We start from the raw sequence: 14,006 nt of genomic DNA on the forward strand, positions 1-14,006 counted from the left end.
CAAACTCTACAGAGTCGTTTTCTGCAGGCATTTCCATATACAGTTCAAAAATGGAAGAAATCAGATAATAACCACGCCCACCTCCCATACAAAGGTTATGTTGAAAATCACTAAAAGTGCGTTAACCGACTAACAAAAAACGTCAGAAACACTAAATTTTACGGAAGAAGTGGCAGAAGGAAGCTGCACCCAGGCTTTTTTTAAAAATTGAAAATGGGCGTGGCGCCGCCCACTTATGGACCAAGAACCATATCTCAGGAGCTACTAGACCGATTTCAATGAAATTCGGTATATAATATTTTCTTAACACCCTGATGACATGTACGAAATATGGGTGAAATGGGTTCACAACCACGCCTTCTTCCAATATAACGCTATTTTGAATTCCATCTGATGCCTTCTCTGTATAATATATAGTACATTAGGAACCAATGATGATAGCGGAATAAAACTTTACAAAAATACGGTATTTGAAAAATATGTAAATGACGTATAATGAAATCTCGATTATCACTTTATCATGCGAGAGTATAAAATGTTCGGTGACACCCGAACTTAGCCCTTCCTTACTTGTTTTTTTTTTTGTTATAAGATAGCTTTTATAAAATAAAGGCATTTTACGACTTCAAAGTCAAAAATAGGTCGTGGAATTAATTAACAACGCTTTCTTGTTTTTTGGAAAAATGCTTTTATTTCGGTTTTAATGTTAATATTTGGTTGCAAACCCATTACTGTCAATCACGGCTTGACATCTGCGAGGCATTGACTCCACTAAACCTTTACAGATGCCCTTCGGAATATGATTCCATTCCTTTTTAACATTTTCGTATAATTCATGGAAATTTCTAACTTTATGGGAACGAACTCATTTCTTCAAATGTGTCCAAAGATTTTCGATTGGATTTAGGTCGGAGCTGCATGAAGCCCAGTCTAATAGAGTCACCATGTTTTCCTGAAACCCTATTTATCTTACTTTCATCAGAAAATAATACTCTTTTCCACTCTTTTGCTCTCTAATGGCGGTATTTTTTGGCAATCTCTAAGCGTGTCCTTCGATTGCGTTCAGAGAGTAATGGCTTCTTCCTTGAATCTCTTCCAAAGAGTCCTGCCTTGCATAATTGTCTTTTTATGGTATCTACAGACGGTGAATTTGGATTCTCCCCAAAAACCGCACCTCGAATTTGATTTGCCTCTTACGCTTACCCATTTTTTATTCACTAAAATTGTTGAATTCCTTAAGGTAGTCTGGTAACTTATGCCTATTTTCATGACTTCTTTGGAGGGTGATTTTGGCTCTTGATGTTATCTGAAATTAAATATTCTTTATTATTCTTATTCTGTAGACATGTCATTCTGGTTGGAATTACTGAACTTAATTTTCAAGACAACAAAATGGCGGACTTTGAAAAAAAGTCATTTTATTTTATCAAAGAAAGGTTTGTAAAATAAAAAGTTAGGGGTGAAAAAAATTCTCGTTAGTACCGACGCGAACTATAAGTGTGTAGAACAACCTGTTAAAATTTGAAAGCAACCGGTTCAGTAAAAAAAGTTAGGACCCGGGCCGGCCAGAAAAACAATGTTTTGAGAAAAACGCGTTTAAAGTTCCGGTCGACCTTAAAAGTTGGACTCCGATGCGCTGTATGTTCAAATTAAGCAAAAAAAAAATTTTCGATTTTTTGAACCCAAGTTACCAGACTAAAATTTTTTCCAATCGGAATCAAGTTCTTGTATGGAAAACTTTCACATTTGACAATGTAATATCCGAAAAAATTGTTCAGATCGGATTACTATAGCATATAGCTTCAATACAAACTGAACACATAGTTACTAAAAGAAATGCACTTGTGAAGGGTATATTAGCTTCGGTGCAGCCGAAGTTAACGTTTTTTCTTGTTTTACCCTTAACAGATTTACAGAAATTGTCATTTAATAAATAGGAGCAAGTCGTTGTTAATTAGTTGCACGCATCTGTACATAAATAAGTACGTACTGGTATGGAGCGAAGGACAAGACCTTTTAAGATACCTTTTTGAGTCTCGATGCAAACACACAGAACCAAAACAATAGGAATTTTGCAAATCTATATCATTTTCCGCACAGAGGCGAAAATTTTGAGCAACTGAAAATGAAAAATTCGATTATCCGAGAAATAATGATGACAACAACAACTTGTAGAAGTTGAAACGAAGCACACATGTTATGCACCGACTCTTGGGTCGCCGGTTTTAGTGCTGGAATGCCAGAAAAATTCTTGCAATATAATGTCCACATACAACTGAACAGTCTTGAGTTTGTAGTGTCGAGTCTTTATGTGTGAGCGCGAATATACCTTACATATATGTATGTATGTATGTATATCATTGGATGGGCTAGAAGTCAGCTGAATACTATGGCAGCGAAATACTCGGAATAAACTTCAATTTCAAATATGTATATGTACATATGTAAGTCTATAGCATATTCATCTTTTACTCATTAAGTTCTTTTAAATGCAGCTGGCTGCCCTCTGCCTTCAAATTTCTAATAATAAATTGAATTATTGTACGTGGCATCGATGACTTTGCAGGCTGAGTTGATGTTATTGTTAACGAAGATACCACAATTTGATGACAAGTCATGCGACATAGCAAAGCGAATGAGGGCCGGAGGCTTGATGGCCTATGAGAGTGAGAGTGTGGATAATAGCGGTGCGCGTTATTGCCGCTAAGGAATTTTAACGCATTCTATTCGAACATTCCTATCACCTCTTATAGTTCTGCTTTTGTTGTTGCTGCTATAAGAAGAAGCATAATAACCATAGCTGAATATTTGAATGAGTGTGTCTGGCATGTCCTTATTGCCAACGCAGATCATGTAGAACTCGTGCTGCATACATCAATTATATTAAAGCGGCAAAAGCGTGGGCTCAGCACACTCTTGGAATGTACGAGTAAATATGTATATGTGTATATGAGCGTATTCGTAAAGACTTGAGCGTGCTTCAAGTGTATAGTGGCTGAATCGAACGTCAGTTTCGTTGCCAAACACTTGTAGATTGCACGGAAAAGTTCAATGATGATAGCTTAATTGACTGGAGCGTGTTGAATATTCCGTCATTTTCCCAATTACGTTGCCTTCAATGCCGTTCTTTTGCATAGCTATTTTTCAATTAAGGAGTAATTTCGTCATTAGTACATGTGTAGATTTGAGAGTTGTTGTTATTTTTTTTAATTAGTTGTCTTAGTAAGAAGACTAGCACTAAGAAGAAGAAAAAAGTGGGATTTTTTCAATATTTCAACGGCTTTTCAAATAAATCTGAATTAATATTTACATTATTAGTTTCAAAATTTATTGATAACAACAAGAGCAACTGTCTATATACATACATCCTTCATCTTTTTAATATTATGCAATAAACCTACCGATATTTTGAGCAGAATTTAACCTTATATATTTATGAACATAGATCGGTGAAGTTATTTCACAGATAACTACTGCTATAAACATACGCAATGAGCGTTTCGAATCGTGCTTATTGGCTTTCGTTTTATTTTAAAACTTTCTCTCGGCAACAGGTTGAAAGAAATTAAAATTTTCCATGAAAGTGGTTGCTCTCATTTATTTGAGCCAACAGGCGTCGTTTTCTTTAACCATTCAGTGTCCTTGGCTCTGCTAACCTAATTTATTGTAGGAAATTGTTTTACAAATTCCTTAAACGAAATAATCCACGAAGAAGAGGAACGACATGGCAAAGACATAGCTTGATAGGCACACTGAATTCATTCATTGGCCGCCAACTGGCACACCCACAGCTTGTAAATCAATTATGCACTACGCTCTACCGCTTCCGTGCGCACTAATGACCAGTTGGAACCACTAAAACTTTCACGTGTTTATACCTGTATGTATTAACGAATGGATTTTCTTTATCTTTCCATTGTAGTCTCAATTCAATAAGCAAAACAAAAAAACGTAAAATATGATGCACTATCGGAAAGGTGAAAATATCGAGCAGGAGTTAACCAAAGATGACTTGCCATTCGCTGATTGTTTGTCCAAGTTGCCACAAAAGGACTTTCTTTGGATGCGCGTACGTACATACATACATATATATATGTAAATATGAACTGTATGCTCATTTTTAATACAAATTTACCCACAATTTTGTGTACTCTTGTATGTGCATATGTATGTACAATATGTAGGTAAGAGGGGGTACTAAAGTACCGAATGTTATTAACTATGCCAAAAATGCTTTGGACAATGGCGAATATCGAACAGTCGTTTGGAGCGGTGTGGGTGGCGGTGTGGTGAAGACGGTTTCTTGTGCAGAAGTATTGAAGCGAAGCTATCCGTTGTATCAGTTGACCCGCATGGATCAAGTTACGTAAGTAAGATAATATATATTAATAAATATAATTAAATGCTTATCAATGTACATGTAACAGATTTATATACAATTCGTGCATTATTTTATAGAAATGAAGAGCATTGGGTGCCGCAGATGGACGGTTTAGAGCCGATTATAGCTAAACGAAAGGTGCCCAGCTTACACATACTGATGACGTTGGATCCAATCGATGAGAGCATTGGCGAGTAAGTTCAGTAACGTTTTACTTACACAATAGATCCTTCATGCTGGTTGATACACATATTCCGACCATTATGATACAACTTCGGTGATTTCACATCGATGAGGCTATGAAAAGATATTCTAAAAACTTAGTCGGTTGTAAATCGTACCGGTAAAAGTGTTACACTAATCTGCCAAGAAAATGATGTTCCCCTTACTCTTTTCTTGGATGAGTCCATCATGCTCTAATCAAAAAATTCAACTTGCAAATAAGTACGGCATATAGATATTCAAGTTTTACAATAAAAAATATAAGTTTATATTGAGTTATAAAAATATCAGTAAAATATCTCGTCTGGTGATAAGATCCAAGTTTTTTATATAATTTTGTAAGCATTGCAGCTAACCATTTCCCAATGTAGTGTGTTTTTAATTTGCATAATATCTTCAACAAGATGCCATATTACATTCCCAAGTTTTATAAAGAATCTCTCGAATGTTATGCCATCCTACCTCTTGTTTTGGCTTTGTTCCAGTTTGAATTTAAAACTTTACTCTGGCATTACGCATCGAATCTGTGTTTAATTTTTTAGCCAAGAATGTTACCCATCTGTTAATATTCATCACATACATATTGAATAACTTTAGAACGCATAATGAAGTTGAAATCAAAGTAACTGTCTGTCCGATCGTCCATCTGACACGGCCACAAAATACAGAAGATACAAAACTGTAATTAAGCTTAATGTCCACTCGACCTAGATCAATCAAACTTGTTGACAACAAGTGTGTTTAGCTCTTCTTCATACAGTGTGTATCGGATAAACTCTAGTTTAATATCGAGAATGTATGAAATCGGTCCGTGAATTACCTAGCTTCTAATTATATGGATTTTCATTATTGTAGCAGACTTTATGTCGAATATGTCAGTCAGAGTATGAGTTATCTTCATAAAATTGCATGTAATAGTGTTTTATATTTGTTGCCTTTTTCCTCATATACAATATATTAAATTTTTATTAATTAGGTTGATTTTAAGGTAAATGTCTCCGACATGGAGAAAAATGTGTTAAAACTAACGGAGTCTACGAATGTTATGATTAATACCCATTAAGTTTCTTCGAAAAATGAATTTTTACTTTTTTAATATAACGTTTTACCAACACTTGCAAGTATTTACTCATCTTTGATCCAAACGAATTGCGAGAGTATAAGCTATTCGTTTAAACCTCAACCAATCCCGAAAATATAAAATTAATTTTCAGTATTTTTTCATTCTAATTATCCGTTTATTTCTTTTTTCCACCACAGTATTCAGAAGCCCAATACGACGACTGAGTACTGGAGATGCCCGAGCTCCACCACGCAACAACAAAGACAGACACAACAAATAGGACAAAATAGCGAAGGCTTGAGACAGCGACGGCAACATGAACAAAAACGGTTGTCTAAGGAAAGACCCCAAAGCCAGGTTGCGCGACAAGAGAAGGTAAAGGATTTGCAAAGAAAAGAGCAAAGCGAAAGGCAACAGAAATCGCAAAATCCAAATAAAAATCGTACTGAGCTACGACATAATAACAGTAATGGTCAACATCGTCAGCAACGAGCTGAAAGAAAGCAAAGTGCGAAACTACAACAGCAATCTGCCCAGGCTACGCAGATGGAAGTTGGAACATCAGGTGCCACATCTGCGCCGCCTACTAATATTTCAAGTTGTATAGACACTATGGAATCTTGATTAAGAAATGGGTTAATTTGATTTGTGAAAATTAAGGAAAAGCAGATCTTAATCATGCGTGCAACACAACGGCGCAATTATAACTTTTTATGATATAGTTAAAAAAATATTTGAAAAATATACCACAAAGATAACATTTAATTCTGTTCGTGTATTTAACTATATTTTAGATATATTAAAGCACTAGTTGATGACAATAAATGTTGATGTAGTAGATACAGAAATAACTGGCAGATAGTCCTTGATCTAATTGTCAGAAAAAAATTTTTGGGGTTCCTAGGTATCAAATTTTCTAGGAAAGCTGTGATAAAAATCTGGGGTATTTTCTATGAGGAATGAGAAATAAGTTCATAACAAAAACTGCTTTATGTGTAAATACTACTGCTAGAAAGGTATTCAAACTGATATCTTACATAAGTTTTTTTTATTCCTTAGTTTTTATATTCATTACAGGTTTATTACATATTTTTTCATTTATTGCTGTTTATTAAATTTTTCCGCATATTAAATTTATGTATGTTGTATTTATGGTTGTTACTTTGTATCTATTGTTAAATAATCAAAAGTGGAGACTACATATAAATATATATACGTATACTTTTTTTTGTTTTGTATCTAATTTGTTGGATGTTTCAATCACTTTTAAATAATTTGATCATTAAAAAAGAATCTACTATGTCGATATATTATATTTAATTTTTTTATGTTTACTATAAATAAAATATTTCGAAAATGAACAGCACATTTTATGACATATAGTTAACGTTTAGCTTCAGTATGCTGCTTATGAAATTGCGAGATTAACTAATTACAATGACTGATTCTCGACGAGTTTAGATTAAATAAATCCCTCACGATCATCATCGCATGTTCTTTCGACAACTAATACATAATTAAAACAATATTTTCGATGTAAAATAAAAAATGTTAAATGTTTGCTCAGAATATATATATTTGGGAATTTACGTGTACTGACACTAAAACAAAGAACCAATTTCTATATTCTGCTTTAAAATCTATAAATAGATTTTTGTTACTATATAGCAAACAAAAATTTCAATAGCACACATTGCAATTTTCAATTAAATTATACTAAAGAAATTTTAAAGCAATTAATTAGACTTATTATTTTTATTAGAATAAATTCTGCCAATACTCTGCTTAATGTTAAATTTTTGCCACGGCATTATCAAAGGGATATTAACAGAATACCTTTTTTTAATCGAGTTTTGAAGGTTTCATCCTTTTTTATAATTTAAAGACATTTTATTAAATGTTTTATTTTGCTTCCAGACAATATATAGATTATAGAAGAATAATTTGCCACATTGAGAAAAATTCCACAATGAGGATTTCTCATACATACTGCTCTTCCTTCTTTTGCATTTTCTTTCTTCTGAATTTTCATTATAATTTCGCAAAAAAGATTGCTTTGATTTCCGGTCTTTTTTATATTTTAATACATATTTTTCATTAATAAATTTCATAATTATTTTTATTGTGGTTATAATGTTTTAATGACTTGCTTTCTAATTATGATTTTTCTAGTTATTATTGTTTTGTTGTTACTGTTGTATGAGCATTTCTCATACGCCTTTGTTTTCAGATTGCGCTGTATTGTGTTGGATATAAATATGTTGCATTTGTTTGTTGCATATGCATTTACACACAATTTTCCAAGCTCTGAATATAAAAGTCCTAAGCTTCACTCTCTCCAGGTGTTGCAGTTTCCTCTTCGTTAATTGGAACAATCAGATTCTCCTTGGACATGAGATTATACTTCGTGACAAAATGAGTGAAGCGATGACATAAATACGTTTCAGCCTCAAATTCATCAAATATTCGCCGGTGATGAAAATACGCATGGGAAAATATTCGGTAAACACGACGACACACTGAACCTAATTTGGTCACTGATGACTCCTTGATTGAAACCCTAGCGAAAAGTGTAAAAATACTGAAATTTAAGCAATAACTTATATAACTATAAATACTACAATTTTGTAAATAAAAAGAAAAAGAATAGGGTAATTCAAGCAATTAATAGTTGTTTTAATAGCGGGGCACATTAAATGCAGAGAACGCTCAATCTAACTTCTGAATATCTGTCTTCTGACCTTCGCCTTACTAATAACTGGCATTATGTTTACCTGCTTGGGAAGTATTTATTACTATTCAAGAGACATGCTGCGCCGTCCAGTGTATGTCGTGTATAATCAATGGCGGGGCATTCTTTTGGGGTTTTATGTGCAGCACATAGGAATATCCATTGATCGGTGGCCGTCATTTGTGTGCATGTCGTAGGTGAGCATTGTTTTTGCAAACGAACAGCCAGTCCATTTAGTTCCATACAAAATTGTCTATACGAAAAGTAAAATTTAATGATCTAAAAATCGTATGTTAAATATTCACCTGAGATGTTCGTATTTCCAAACCCCTTCATCTTGAGCTTCTGGCATTGTCAAAATTAACTCAACATTTGATGGATCACGTTTGATCAGTTGCTGAATGTATTGTTGTACAGCCAAAGTGCTATCCATTTCTTCTAATGGTTCATCCGCCCAGCGAGAGAAATCCTGCAAAGTAAATTCGTTTCTACTTTTTCACCATATGCTTCGACTACATGTTAGGTCTAACTCTGATTGAATGGAAACTGTATTCACATAATAAAGACTAATCACTTTAGCACTTCCTTCCTACAAACCTTTGCTTTTGTTCCTGGTCTGTTTCTTCGCAGAATCGTCGTGCTGTCCGCCATCTTCATGTTTCTTTAGACTCTTCCCTTTTTAAGAAAAAAAGAAAGGCAAGTGAAGTGTTTGTTCCCTATTATGGGCGTGTTAATCAGTTTTATACTACCACTATAAGAATTTAAATATTTGATAATATAATTTAATTTAATTTCAATAAATATTCGTTTTAAATTTAGTATATTAAGAGTAGTCTTTCATATGAAAAATCTTTAGTTTATCGTAATCCTCTTTCCACTAATTTCTCGTTTGTGAAAATTTTTGACAACTCCTCCGTTCATTGATTCAGAGTGGTTGTATGAGATACATTCATTACAGGGTTGAATTTAACGTAACAAAAAATATTTACGATGGAGGAGTGTCACTTCAACTACGACGTAACATTTGTGTTATAATTATTATTTTATTTATTTATTTTTCGTAGACACGTAGTCAGAGCTACTGAATTATATTTTTAATAATTTAAGAGTATTATTAATATTTGTTTCTTTTTTATTTTGCATGTAATTCAGAGTTAGTCCGGTTAACTACACATAAATAAATATTTTGTAGCACCGTTGTGAACTGCTTTCGTGCGACGAAATCCACATGAAATACGTGTGGCAGCATTAATCTCAATACTGAAAATAAAAAGACAAAGGATAGGAAAGTGAAAAGACGATTCTGACTGTAACATAAATTGCGTTTCTATTGTGCGAAAATTAAGTAAAATAACTAATTTTTGTGATATTTACAAATAAGAAAATCAGGAATTCAAAAGAGAAAATGTCGTACGCATATTTATTTAAATATATTATCATTGGCGATACTGGTGAGTCTATAAATTGTTTAATGAAAACTGTCAATTGTGTACACAAATAAATTAAATGAAAATTATGACAATGAGTTCTTTTTGCAAAATGTTTAGCCAGTGCATATTAAACGTAGAGTCAAAACATTAATTTTTAACCAAAAAGAAGACATTTAAAAGTTTTATGTTTTTTTTTTATGTTACACGAATATTAGCAGCTGCTTAGATTATTTTCATTAGTTGATACTCGTGTGATGACGAAAGCAGAGGGTGACATGTACCTTGAAAACCTTTTTGGAAAATCGATATTTTGACATTGTTGCTGTGTTCTAGCATACATAGATAATACTTAATAAAATTGAACAAAGGGTATCGGTATTGTTCTAAGTTTCCTTATAAATTTATTAATAATATGGTAATAAAATACAAGTTAATCTTTAATATTTATTGTGATTTAAAAACTGTTTGTCATATATAAAATATCTAGCTACTCGTTTATTGTTTTTTTTTAACTTTACACGGTCATATTAACTTAATTTTGCAAATGAAAATAATTAAATTTCTGTTATGTTCGCATACCTAAACAAACATACAAAAGAAAAATAACTGTGTGATTAGTATAAAAGATACAAATATTTATGATTAAATTATCGCATATTTATATAATGACATTATTATTACTAATTATTGTTATTTTCTTCTAAGGTGTCGGAAAGTCATGCCTTCTACTTCAGTTCACCGACAAACGCTTCCAACCTGTGCATGATTTGACGATTGGCGTGGAATTTGGGGCACGCATGATTACGATTGACGGCAAACAAATCAAACTACAAATCTGGGACACGGCTGGCCAGGAAGCGTTTAGGTATAATGTTAAACGGCCGATTTAATAAAAATTTAAACAATTTCGATGTACCTTTCAGATCAATTACTCGTTCATATTACCGTGGAGCAGCCGGAGCTTTGTTGGTGTATGACATCACCCGTCGTGAAACCTTTAATCATTTGACTACATGGCTGGAGGATGCGCGCCAACATTCGAACTCAAATATGGTCATTATGCTAATTGGCAACAAGAGGTCTGTAATAAATATCTAGTTGGATATGCTTTATTAATATACGTATGTATGTATATACATATGTATGAATATTTTGAATTTGCAAAACCTTTTTATTAGCTTTTAACCCCACATATATATGATGATTCATTCTCCTAAAGTTTATCTCCATTCTGTTTGCACAAACATATATATATACTTGTGGTATACATAGAATTATTTACAAATCTATATTTGTATTTACCCTCAATGATAAGCTATTATATTTTGCATAGTGATTTGGATTCACGACGTGAAGTTAAAAAGGAGGAGGGTGAAGCTTTTGCACGCGAACATGGTCTAGTATTTATGGAAACGTCAGCTCGCACAGCTGCCAATGTAGAGGAAGCGTTTATTAATACAGCGAAAGAGATTTACGAGAAAATACAAGAAGGTGTTTTCGATATAAACAATGAGGTGATTACTAAATTTATATAAAGATTTATTAATTTTTGTAAAAATAATACAATAATATATAAATAATGCAAATTTGAAATATTATATTTCTTGTATGTTTACAGGCAAATGGCATTAAGATTGGACAACAGCATTCCCCAACGAATCCCTCACTGCCGGGTGCTGGTAATCAAGCTGGATCGGCTAGTAGCGGCTGCTGTTAAGTGGCACTTCACAGCTGCGGCTGAAGTTAGTGATTTTTTCTAACATATACAAAACCAATATAACTATTAACTAGATATTTTCCTTACTTCACAAGTTTATTATATTTTTGTTTAATTTTGTTTATGTTGTTTTTTATTTTAAATCAACTAAAAGTGAAATGTGTGTAACGGAAAACCGGCATTTCAAAATATTCTTATAATATAAGATATGAACGAATCTAAAAAACATATAAGCATATATCAGTAGATCAACAGCACGCAAATAGAAAATCAAAACCAAATAAAGTCTTTAAAACTTATTTAACTGGCTATGAGATTATTACACTTATTATGGAAAGTGTCCGGAGTTTAAGCAGAGAAGTTTTTGAATTATGTGCTTAACTGAACTGAACTGAAACAAAATATACATACATAAAGCCGTTTATCTTTTTTTGCTATAATAACCAACAGTGTGAAAATGAAAATGGAATGGTACATTTAAATTTTCAAAATCACTGGAATATTATTTCTAAATACATGGTTGTTTTACACCACGGAAACTGTTTGTAAGAAAAAGTTACTACTTTGAAAAAACTTATAAATTGGTGAATTTTGGAAAACGTTTTAAAAATAACTATGTATGCCGTGAGTTTCCAATAGTCACCAAAAAAGTCAATGAACAATAATCTGGGCTCCAACCTTAATTAACGATTTTGACTGGTGCTGCTGGTGACGCGGTGACGTTCTTTTTCTCATTTCACAAATTTCGCAAACTTCGCGCAAACGTTCATCATAATTTTAAACGCTTAAAGATTAATGCGGGCAATACAAGCTATTAGAATTAAACAAAAGAGACAAAAACCAAAAGTGTTATAAGGGCTTTTAAAAATACCAAAACTAAATACTACAAGCATATAATTAAACCTTTTAATATAATTATTAATTGGTAATTAACGATTGATCTTACAATACCTAGGAACAATTAAAATATAACACATATACTCTATAAAAATATGCGAAACAAAAACACTAACACTATAATAATCCAGAAAAAATACACTGTTTTATATAAGTAAATTCTAGAAACAAGGATTAAAATTATATACGGACTTAATTACTGTATTTACATGAATACATTCAAAATCACTTAAAAAGTTATCGGTATACATTTTCTTATATAAGTATATTATAATATATAGCAGACGTCTTTTGCTTGTCTTTGCGTTGTTTTGTGTTATTGTTGTATTATTTTTTATATTGTATATTGTTGTTTTTTGGAAAATTTTAATGCGTTAACAAATTTACACTGGAACTGTAGGTGTGCATAAAAAACATTTGAATATTAAAACAAAAAAATCGTAAGGGAAGTGGCAAATAATGGTTAAATAAATGAAAAACTTCTCGATTATATAGATTTCTTGACTGGATTGTCTGTGCTTACAAATTCTAATTTATATTTTGTTCTTTTCTTGGTTCCCGTCTATTTACTGTAAGGAATGGTTATTTTCTAAATTATTTAAGCGCATAAAATAAATGAATTTATTTAAACACAACCATGAAATATATAATAAATTATACTTAAACTTATAAACCTTACATACCTACATACATATTTACACGCGAATATTTGCATTAATGGATATTTTTGAATTGATAATTTTACACAAAATATTGCGAACAAAATATGAGATAAATATTGCAGAAAAATTATTTTAAGATAATTAAAGTTTGATATGTGACTAAATAAAATTAAACAAATAAATACACTTACAATCAGATGAAATGTATACCCTTTTGCTTGCGGAATATTATTTTTTGTTATGCTGAAGTTGGCGGGCAGATCCTCTGGATATCCACTCGTAGCGTGATATCTTAGGAGTGCTTTCAGTAATTTATTCAATAGTTACATACATATATGCATATATGTATATTCCGAGTCTCGCACACTTATTTTTTAATTATTTTATTGGGATATTCGTTAGGTGTGAGTTTACATGTTCAATGAATCTCACTCATCTAACCTCCATACAATTTCAACAAGTTGCAAATAACAGGTGGAAAAACATTACAAAATGCGTCATAACGAAACAATTATGGCCAAAATATGACAGGAAAAGAATCAACGACTTATTAAATAGGTCAAGAAAAAGCATTTACAGAGTAACAGCTACCACAACAGGGCACTGGCCATTTGGTGAACATGCATCCAAAATGGGTATGCCCTACAACGGCATCTGCCATGGCTGCGGAGTAGCAGGGAACAAGGAAACAATCTTCCACTTTCTCTGCGAATGCCCATCTCTAGCACATATCCGACACAAAACACTTGGAATCCATCAAGCACCAAACCTTAAATGGATTTCCACTAAAAGCATATCGGACATAAGTAGTTTCATCGAAACCTCAAAATGGTTTGAGAGAAAAGGTGAAACGTAATAGCAGATACAGGAGGTTCTACGAATAGTGTATCAAAATGGCACATC

General features: G+C 32.5%; 3 protein-coding genes across 5 annotated transcripts in view; 2 read left to right on the plus strand and 1 right to left on the minus strand.

Moving 5' to 3' along the window:
- The window catches only part of LOC126756320 (ribonuclease P protein subunit p25-like protein), a 39,469-nt gene extending 33,038 nt beyond the window's left edge, over positions 1 to 6,431 (plus strand). For both annotated transcript variants that reach the window (XM_050469299.1, XM_050469298.1), the window contains 4 exons: positions 3,923 to 4,069; positions 4,185 to 4,366; positions 4,459 to 4,575; positions 5,864 to 6,431. In XM_050469299.1, coding sequence (XP_050325256.1) covers positions 3,959 to 4,069; positions 4,185 to 4,366; positions 4,459 to 4,575; positions 5,864 to 6,290 — 837 coding nt within the window. In that variant the 5' untranslated portion in view covers positions 3,923 to 3,958 and the 3' untranslated portion in view covers positions 6,291 to 6,431. The remainder of the gene's footprint in view (positions 1 to 3,922; positions 4,070 to 4,184; positions 4,367 to 4,458; positions 4,576 to 5,863) is intronic.
- LOC126756321 (MOB kinase activator-like 4) lies at positions 6,422 to 9,287 on the minus strand. 2 transcript variants are annotated; one of them, XM_050469300.1, is made up of 5 exons: positions 9,147 to 9,287; positions 8,995 to 9,072; positions 8,703 to 8,866; positions 8,441 to 8,650; positions 6,422 to 8,247 (listed from the first exon to the last, which is right to left on the minus strand). In XM_050469300.1, the coding sequence occupies exons 2-5, from the start codon at positions 9,052 to 9,054 to the stop codon at positions 7,989 to 7,991; spliced, it is 693 nt and encodes a 230-aa protein (XP_050325257.1). In that variant the 5' UTR covers positions 9,055 to 9,072; positions 9,147 to 9,287; the 3' UTR covers positions 6,422 to 7,988. The 2 variants fall into 2 exon arrangements, with proteins under 2 accessions (XP_050325257.1, XP_050325258.1); XM_050469301.1 differs by having other exon boundaries at positions 6,422 to 8,226; positions 8,995 to 9,285.
- A 369-nt stretch (positions 9,288 to 9,656) lies between these two features.
- LOC126756322 (ras-related protein Rab-2A) lies at positions 9,657 to 11,843 on the plus strand. Its single transcript, XM_050469302.1, has 5 exons — positions 9,657 to 9,848; positions 10,533 to 10,692; positions 10,751 to 10,906; positions 11,161 to 11,341; positions 11,446 to 11,843. Exons 1-5 carry the CDS (start codon positions 9,803 to 9,805, stop codon positions 11,542 to 11,544), a joined length of 642 nt encoding a protein of 213 aa, XP_050325259.1. The 5' UTR covers positions 9,657 to 9,802; the 3' UTR covers positions 11,545 to 11,843.
- Positions 11,844 to 14,006: the final 2,163 nt, after the last annotated feature.

Source organism: Bactrocera neohumeralis, chromosome 4 (assembly GCF_024586455.1).
Source record: "Bactrocera neohumeralis isolate Rockhampton chromosome 4, APGP_CSIRO_Bneo_wtdbg2-racon-allhic-juicebox.fasta_v2, whole genome shotgun sequence".
NCBI lineage: Eukaryota > Metazoa > Arthropoda > Insecta > Diptera > Tephritidae > Bactrocera > Bactrocera neohumeralis.